This window comes from Rana temporaria, chromosome 4, assembly GCF_905171775.1.
Source record: "Rana temporaria chromosome 4, aRanTem1.1, whole genome shotgun sequence".
NCBI lineage: Eukaryota > Metazoa > Chordata > Amphibia > Anura > Ranidae > Rana > Rana temporaria.
Window position 1 is genome coordinate 466,993,576 of NC_053492.1, and position 8,679 is coordinate 467,002,254.

At 47.4% G+C, this 8,679-nt stretch overlaps 1 protein-coding gene across 1 annotated transcript in view; it reads left to right on the forward strand.

The window, feature by feature from the left end:
* Window positions 1–8,074, forward strand: part of PTK7 (protein tyrosine kinase 7 (inactive)) — a 57,959-nt gene extending 49,885 nt beyond the window's left edge. The window contains exons 16-20 of the mRNA XM_040351715.1: window positions 2,075–2,307; window positions 2,700–2,774; window positions 4,719–4,870; window positions 5,705–5,883; window positions 6,856–8,074. Of these exons, the coding sequence (XP_040207649.1) occupies window positions 2,075–2,307; window positions 2,700–2,774; window positions 4,719–4,870; window positions 5,705–5,883; window positions 6,856–7,016 (800 nt within the window). The 3' untranslated portion in view covers window positions 7,017–8,074. The remainder of the gene's footprint in view (window positions 1–2,074; window positions 2,308–2,699; window positions 2,775–4,718; window positions 4,871–5,704; window positions 5,884–6,855) is intronic.
* The last annotated feature ends 605 nt before the right edge of the window (window positions 8,075–8,679 follow it).

Sequence of the window (8,679 nt, forward strand, 5' to 3'; positions counted from 1 at the left end):
CCCAAAGCTTAGGTACACTTTTGATCCAACCTCCTTTCTATAACTATACAAAATTCATCCCCAAGCCCCATCTCATCCCCAAGATGGGTTCTCCTCTGATCTGACAGTCATCTCATCACTACACTAAGTACTCAGCTGTTCCAACCTCCATCCTTCCTATCACAACACTAAGTTCTCAAGTCTCCTCTGCAAATAATTCTCTTCCTACAATCACTATCCTGTTACTAAAACTAGGAACTTCCCTAATCCAGCCTCCCATTTAATCAACACACTAGCTTTTTTTAAATCGCGCTCCATCTCATTGCTACACTAGGTGCCCCCCTGATCTGACCATTATCCCATTGCTACATTAGGTACTCCCATGATTTGACCTCCAGACTATGAATACACTATGTACTCCTCTGAGCTACATCCTATCACTACACAAGGTATTTCACTGAACCGACCTCCATCACTACACTAGGTACTCCCCTGATCTGACTGACCTTATCCCATCACCAAGCCAAGTACTACCTTGATCTACCCTAGAACTATGCTAACTTTGCCTCTAAACACCATCACCAAGATAGGTACTCTTCTGATCCCACCTCGGTCGCTACACGAGGTACTCTTCTGATCCCACCTCGGTCGCTACACGAGGTACTCTTCTGATCCCACCTCGGTCGCTACACTGGGTACTCTTCTGATTTCACCTCGGTCGCTGCACTGGGTACTCTTCTGATTTCACCTCGGTCGCTACACTGGGTACTCTTCTGATCCCACCTCGGTCGCTACACTGGGTACTCTTCTGATCCCACCTCGGTCGCTACACTGGGTACTCTTCTGATCCCACCTCGGTCGCTACACTGGGTACTCTTCTGATCCCACCTTGGTAGCTACACTGGGTACTCTTCTGATCCCACCTCGGTCGCTACACTGGGTACTCTTCTGATCCCACCTCGGTCGCTACACTGGGTACTCTTCGGATCCCACCTCGGTCGCTACACTGGGTACTCTTCGGATCCCACCTCGGTCGATACACTGGGTACTCTTCTGATCCCACCTCGGTCGCTACACTGGGTACTCTTCTGATCCCACCTCGGTCGCTACACTGGGTACTCTTCTGATCCCACCTTGGTAGCTACACTGGGTACTCTTCTGATCCCACCTCGGTCGCTACACTGGGTACTCTTCTGATCCCACCTCGGTCGCTACACTGGGTACTCTTCTGATCCCACCTCGGTCGCTACACTGGGTACTCTTCTGATCCCACCTCGGTCGCTACACTGGGTACTCTTCTGATCCCACCTCGGTCGCTACACTGGGTACTCTTCTGATCCCACCTTGGTCGCTACACTGGGTACTCTTCTGATCCCACCTTGGTCGCTACACTGGGTACTCTTCTGATCCCACCTCGGTCGCTACACTGGGTACTCTTCTGATCCCACCTCGGTCGCTACACTGGGTACTCTTCTGATCCCACCTCGGTCGCTACACTAGGTACTCCTCTGATCCCACCTCCATCACATTATCACAATCTGCACTCCCCTATTCTTGCTATCTGCCCTTTTGCAGTTTTATTTGAACCCCCTCTCGTCCCTCTTTACCGAATATCTAAACTCCACCCCCTTCCCTTCCTTTGTCCTGTTCATTTATTTTTATTATGACCGTCATTAATGGCTGTGTTTTAAAAAGTTTGGGCATCAAAGTCAAATGATTAGTTTCGGCTTTCACAGGGAGTGAACCTAATACGGCATTTTGGAAATTACTATAACATTTTGGCTGAAGATGCTTCTGGATCTGATATGTTATCTGGCTGTCTTGCATGCAATGCGTGTTTTTGACATCTACCCACGGACTTTCAGTAGGTGTTGATGGTTCTATTTCGTAAACAGTAATTGTGTGGTGGGATTTGGAAGAATTCCATCGGAGTCTTTAGCCTACGAAGGTTGTTCTGCTTTTACTTGGAAAATCAGCAAAACATGTCTTTCACTGTAATGTGCTCAGATATATACATATGACAATGGAGCCGGTTCCCTCGTCACCTGTGCTGTTTGTATGTTTGAGTAACGATATGTGTTTTGGTCTCCTGCAGGTCGTGGTGAATTTGGTGAGGTGTTCCTTGCGAAGGCTCAGGGCATTGATGCCGGAGGGAAAGACACCGTGGTCCTGGTAAAGGCTTTGCAGACTCGCGATGAACAGCTGCAGATGGACTTCAGGCGGGAAATGGAAATGTTTTCTAAACTCAACCACGCCAACGTGGTACGGTTACTTGGTCAGTGCCGCGAGGCGGAGCCACATTACATGATTCTGGAATACGTGGACCTGGTGAGTGTGGATGACCTCCAATGTCCATATTTGGTAACTGAGTTGTCCATAGTGTTTTTTTTTTGTTTTGTTTTTTTAATACATTTGCAAAGATTTCTAACGAACATCTTTCACGTTTTCATTATGGGGGATTGTTTGTAGAATTTTGAGGAAAATCATGAAATTAATCTGTTTTGGAATGAGGCTGTAACATAACAAAATGCAGAAAAGGTGAAGCGCTGTCAATACTTTCCGGATGATATATATATATAATTTTATGAAACTTCTTTCTCGAATGGTTCAAAAGCAAAGTTCCCATGAGCAGTTATTTCTCCTCTGCTCAGTTCTCCTCCGTTGTCTGTTCACTGGCTGCATGCTCCTCCACTCTTATCTTTCTTTTTTTCTGATTGCAGGGAGATCTCAAACAGTTTCTACGAATCTCAAAAAGCAAAGATGAGAAGTCAAAGGGACTGAGCACCCGGCACAAGGTGAGGTTACTGTGTGGCTTGGTGGTGGTAAAGAAAAACTGCTTGGAATAGGAGCATGACAGCTGGAAGCCATCACCAGACATACTGCTCATCAAACCGAGGACTGTGATTTGCCTAACCTCCTTTTCATACCCAGCGTTTCACCTGACCTCTTGCTCCTCATACCCAGCATTTCACCTGACCTTTTGCTCCTCATACCCAGCCTTTCACCTGACCTCTTGCTCCTCATACCCAGCCTTTCACCTGACCTCTTGCTCCTCATACCCAGCCTTTCACCTGACCTCTTGCTCCTCATACCCAGCATTTCACCTGACCTCTTGCTCCTCATACCCAGCGTTTCACCTGACCTCTTGCTCCTCATACCCAGCGTTTCACCTGACCTCTTGCTCCTCATACCCAGCGTTTCACCTGACCTCTTGCTCCTCATACCCAGCGTTTCACCTGACCTCTTGCTCCTCATACCCAGCGTTTCACCTGACCTCTTGCTCCTCATACCCAGCGTTTCACCTGACCTCTTGCTCCTCATACCCAGCGTTTCACCTGACCTCTTGCTCCTCATACCCAGCGTTTCACCTGACCTCTTGCTCCTCATACCCAGCCTTTCACCTGACCTCTTGCTCCTCATACCCAGCCTTTCACCTGACCTCTTGCTCCTCATACCCAGCCTTTCACCTGACCTCTGGCTCCTCATACCCAGCCTTTCACCTGACCTCTTGCTCCTCATACCCAGCCTTTCACCTGACCTCTTGCTCCTCATACCCAGCCTTTCACCTGACCTCTTGCTCCTCATACCCAGCCTTTCACCTGACCTCTTGCTCCTCATACCCAGCCTTTCACCTGACCTCTTGCTCCTCATACCCAGCGTAATATTACAGGGGTAAATGGCCACTCATGATTAGGCTTTGCTTTTGTTTTTCTCATTGGCCCAATATCTGTGGCAGTTCTGGTTGCTAAATATATTTATTGTTGTATGTTTTAAATCAAGGGTGTCCATCTCCATTTCATCACAGGCTGCATCAGCATTATGATTACCCTCAAAGGGGCCAATTGTATTTGTTAAAGCCTCGTACACACAATCGGATTTTCTGCAGATAAAGCCTCTGACTCTTGTCCGAAGGCGTTGGCCAGGAACTTGCATTGCATACAAACGGCACACAATTGTCGGCCAACAAACACGAACGTAGTTACGTACTATGTGGAATTTCAGCTCTTATGCACCAGCCTTTGGACACCTGCTAATGTTGCGTTTGGTGAGCATTGCTTCCGAGCACTTGTGTACACATGCTCGGAAAATCCGATAACCGACTGTTGTCCAGAAAATTTTAAAGCCTGCCAACCCACATTTGCCCGGAAAATCCAACAATTGTCCGATGGAGCGTACAAACGGACGGATTTTCGGCCAACAGGCTGTCATCGCACAATTCCCTTTTGGAAAATCTGATTGTGTGTGTGTACGAGGCTTTAGACTAGATGTTCAGAGCACCCCCCACTTATATGAGATGTCAAGAGCACCCCCCCCCCCCCCCCGTACATGAGATGTCAAGAGCCGCCCAAACCCCCCCCCCCCCCATCTCTTACAATAAGTGTACACCCCTTACCTTCTGCTGCTGGGGGTAGAGCTGGGGAGCGGAAAGTGTTAGGAGGGCTGGAGTCAGCTGTGCATGCTTAGACTAGAGGAGGCGGAGACAAGGTAGAGCTGCGGCTGCACAGAGAAGCGCAGGATCTGGAAGAGGAGTTCTGTCGCCCTCTGTGCTGCCGACTGCTGAGACAAGGTGGGGGTAGAGATGAGGGGGGGGTTCCGCAGTCACACAAAATGGCTTGGTGGGCTGGATTGTGTTTAAAACGTGTGCTTTATATAATGGATAATTGGGAGTGCGGTGCAGCTAGACATGGGGCTGGCATGTGCCTCTGGACACCATTTATCATCCATCTCTCTTCCTCTAGGTGTCGCTGTGCTCACAGGTGGCTCTGGGAATGGAACATTTATCCAACAACCGTTTTGTGCACAAGGATCTGGCTGCTCGGAACTGTCTGGTCAGTGCCCAGCGGGTGCTGAAAATCTCCGCTCTAGGGCTGAACAAGGATGTATATAACAGGTGAGCAATGCAGGAAGTGGAGGGCAAAGTAAAGGTATAAAATAGTTTTAGTGGATTCTGGGGAAAGGGGAGCCAGAGATTCATGTGGGAGGGTAAGATGTTTACCTGGGTGGAGCATATTATATGAGGGGATATATAATTGGATGTCCTTCGCTGGGGCAGATGGGTAAATATTCAGATAATGTCACCCTGCATGTCATGGAATATAATGATGTCATCCTGCATGTCCTGCATGTCTTGGAATGATGTCGTCCTGCATGTCATGGAATGATGTAGTCCTGCATGTCATGGAATGATGTCGTCCTGCATGTCATGGAATGATGTCGTCCTGCATGTCATGGAATGATGTCGTCCTGCATGTCATGGAATGATGTCGTCCTGCATGTCATGGAATGATGTCGTCCTGCATGTCATGGAATGATGTCGTCCTGCATGTCATGGAATGATGTCGTCCTGCATGTCATGGAATGATGTCGTCCTGCATGTCATGGAATGATGTCGTCCTGCATGTCATGGAATGATGTCGTCCTGCATGTCATGGAATGATGTCGTCCTGCATGTCATGGAATGATGTCGTCCTGCATGTCATGGAATGATGTCGTCCTGCATGTCATGGAATGATGTCGTCCTGCATGTCATGGAATGATGTCGTCCTGCATGTCATGGAATGATGTCGTCCTGCATGTCATGGAATGATGTCGTCCTGCATGTCATGGAATGTAATGTCGTCCTGCATGTCTTGGAATGTAATGATGTCGTCCTGCATGTCTTGGACTGGAATGATGTCATTCCGCATGTCTCGGAGCTCCTCTGACTTCTTCTCTTGTGCTGCAGTGAATACTACCACCTCCGGCAGGCCTGGGTGCCCCTTCGCTGGATGCCACCAGAAGCCGTACAGGAAGATGACTTTTCCACCAAATCCGACATCTGGTCCTTCGGGGTGCTGATGTGGGAAGTCTTCAGTTTGGGGGAGATGCCGTTTACTGCCATGCCTGACGACGAGGTGCTAGCCGGTAAGTTTTGAGTTCCTCCTTTGCCCGCCTTTCTTTTTCACATGCCTGACGAAGGGGTCCTGCGTGACTCCGAAACGCTGCACTCTTCTTATGATGTTATGCAATAAATTACCTTTCTCTTTCGTTCATAGACGGACACAGCCTTCTTTGACATTAGGGTTATGCTTCTTCCTACCAGGAGATTTAGGCAGAATTTTACAGCACTTAAGGTGTTAAAACCTTTCCTTCATGCCGCTCCTCCCAGGGGGCATGGCTCCCCCAGGGATAACCCACACCCTGCACTAGCATCCTCAGTGTAAGGCAGCGACCTGGTCGTCGGTCCACACTTTTTCAAAGTTTTATAAGGTGGATGTGAGTGCATCTTCTGATGCCTCCTTCGGCCGCAGGGTGTTACAGGCGGCAGTTTAAGGTTGGAGTTTCTCCGTTGAGTAACTCCGGTTTTTGTTTGGGGTGTAACCTGGTTTGCTGTGTTATTTTTCCCACCCCTCGAAATTTTTTGACACTGCTTGGGGACGTCCATAATGTCAAAGAAGGCTGTGTCCGTCTATGAACGGAAGAGAAAATAGGATTTTTGTACTCACCGTAAAATCCATTTCTCTGAGTTCATAGACGGACACAGCACCCACCCCTCCTTTGTTTGTACTGCTTGTTACGAATTGAGGCTGCTAGTGCAGGGTGTGGGTTATGCCTGGGGAGCCACGCCCCCTGGGAGGAGCGGCATGAAGGAAAGGTTTTAACACCTCAAGCGCTGTAAAATTCTGCCTAAATCTCCTGGTAGGAAGAAGCATAACCCTAATGTCAAAGAAGGCTGTGTCCGTCTATGAACGCAGAGAAATGGATTTTACGGTGAGTACAAAAATCCTATTATTTGGATGCTACTTTTTGTCAATCCATGGTGTGCTGGCAAATATCGATATATTTTTTTTTTCCCTGGCCCGGAACAAGTCTCATCCTCTTTGTGTTGTGTTCCAGGTTTACAGAACAGCTCCCTGAAGCTCTCGGCCCCGGAGAATTGTTCTTCCCGCTTCTACAAGCTGATGCAACGCTGCTGGGCTTTGAGCCCCAAAGATCGCCCTTCGTTTAGTGACATTGCAAATACTCTCGGAGATGCCCCCGCGGACAGCAAGGTGTGAGTCCTCCCCCCTCCTGAGTGGTGGAGGGGGGTGGGGAGAAGAAGCACAGAGCCCCGCCTCAGGGAGGGGCCAGCACAAAACTATAAGACATTTTTACAGCTGCAATAGGTACAACGGCGGCATTCAGCCCCGCGTGTCTGGTGCTGCAATCAGGAACTACGGACCTCTGTGAGGGAGAACATTCCTTCTAAAGCACAAAGACAGACTCCGTCCTCTGAACACATCGCTACCCCCCCCCCCAACAGGGGACTGGTGTGTGTTTTTGTTACCCTTGACATTGGGACTGTTACGTGTGTACATAAATTATTAACACTAATGTTACATTTTGTTCTAGAATCAGGTATTTATTCACTATAGATTAACGCTACAAGCTGGTACGAGCGGACGCAGCCTCGGGTCTCCCACCGCAGATCCCGCTCTTGCCATCCCTGAACACTACACTCATCATTAACACTAATTGGGGGGGGGTTTGCTGTGGTACGAGGCCGCAGAAACACTCAAAGATTAACACTAGCTGAGCTGGGATTTCCCACCGGGGACTGAGTACCGAGTGTCGGCAAGTTCTGCTGATGTGACTGTAAGTAGGATATTATTGTCGGTCCTGAATCCCCCCCATGTGCTTCATTAGTCCATGTGCTACCTATAAGCCTAGGACCGTTCTGAGGGGGCTGCACCCCCCCCCGGGATCCATGGATGGTTCAGTCCATAGGGGGCCATCACTATGACATCATGAGGCTTCTCTGCTTGCTTGTTGTGTTCTTTGTATTATTTGATGCACCGAGTCTTCCATGTATTCTCACACTAAGTGCCTGCGGAATGAAGGAACCCTGCCTGGCAATATAACTCGGCCTTAATACATTTGGGACCTTTTTTCTTTTTTTTTATCCAGTGAATTTTTTTTACTGATTTTTGTTTTTATATGTTTTTATATGTTTGGTTACAAATTGTAGATTTTACTTTTTAAATGAATTGTTGGGCTGCTTATGGCTCAACCTGCTGTTTTTTTTTTGTTTTGTTTTAAACTGTTGCACCTAATAAAATAGCCTTTTTATACTGTATCTGATGTGATGGTTTATTCTCATGCTCGATGGGTTTTGGGGTAATAGATCTTAACCACTTACCCCCCCGGACCATATTGCTGGTCAAAGACCAGAGCACTTTTTGCGATTCGGAACTGCGTCGCTTTAACTGACAATTGCGCTGTCGTGCGACGTGGCTCCCAAACAAAATTGGCGTCCTTTTTTTCCCACAAATAGAGCTTTCTTTTGGTGGTATTTGATCACCTCTGCGGTTTTTATTTTTTGCGCTATAAACAAAAATAGAGCGACAATTTTGAAAAAAATGAATATTTTTTACTTTTTGCTATAATAAATATCCCCCAAAAATATATAAAAAAAAACATTTTTTTTTCCTCAGTTTAGGCCGAGACGTATTCTTCTACGTATTTTTCGTAAAAAAAATCGCAATAAGCGTTTATTGATTGGTTTGCACAAAAGTTATAGCGTTTACGAAATAGGGGGTATTTTTATGTCATTTTTATTAATATATTTTTTTTACTACTAATGGCACTGCGACATTATGGCGGCGGTACTGCGACATTATGGCGGACACTTTTGACACATTTTTGGGACTATTGGCATTTTTATAGCGATCAGTGCTATAA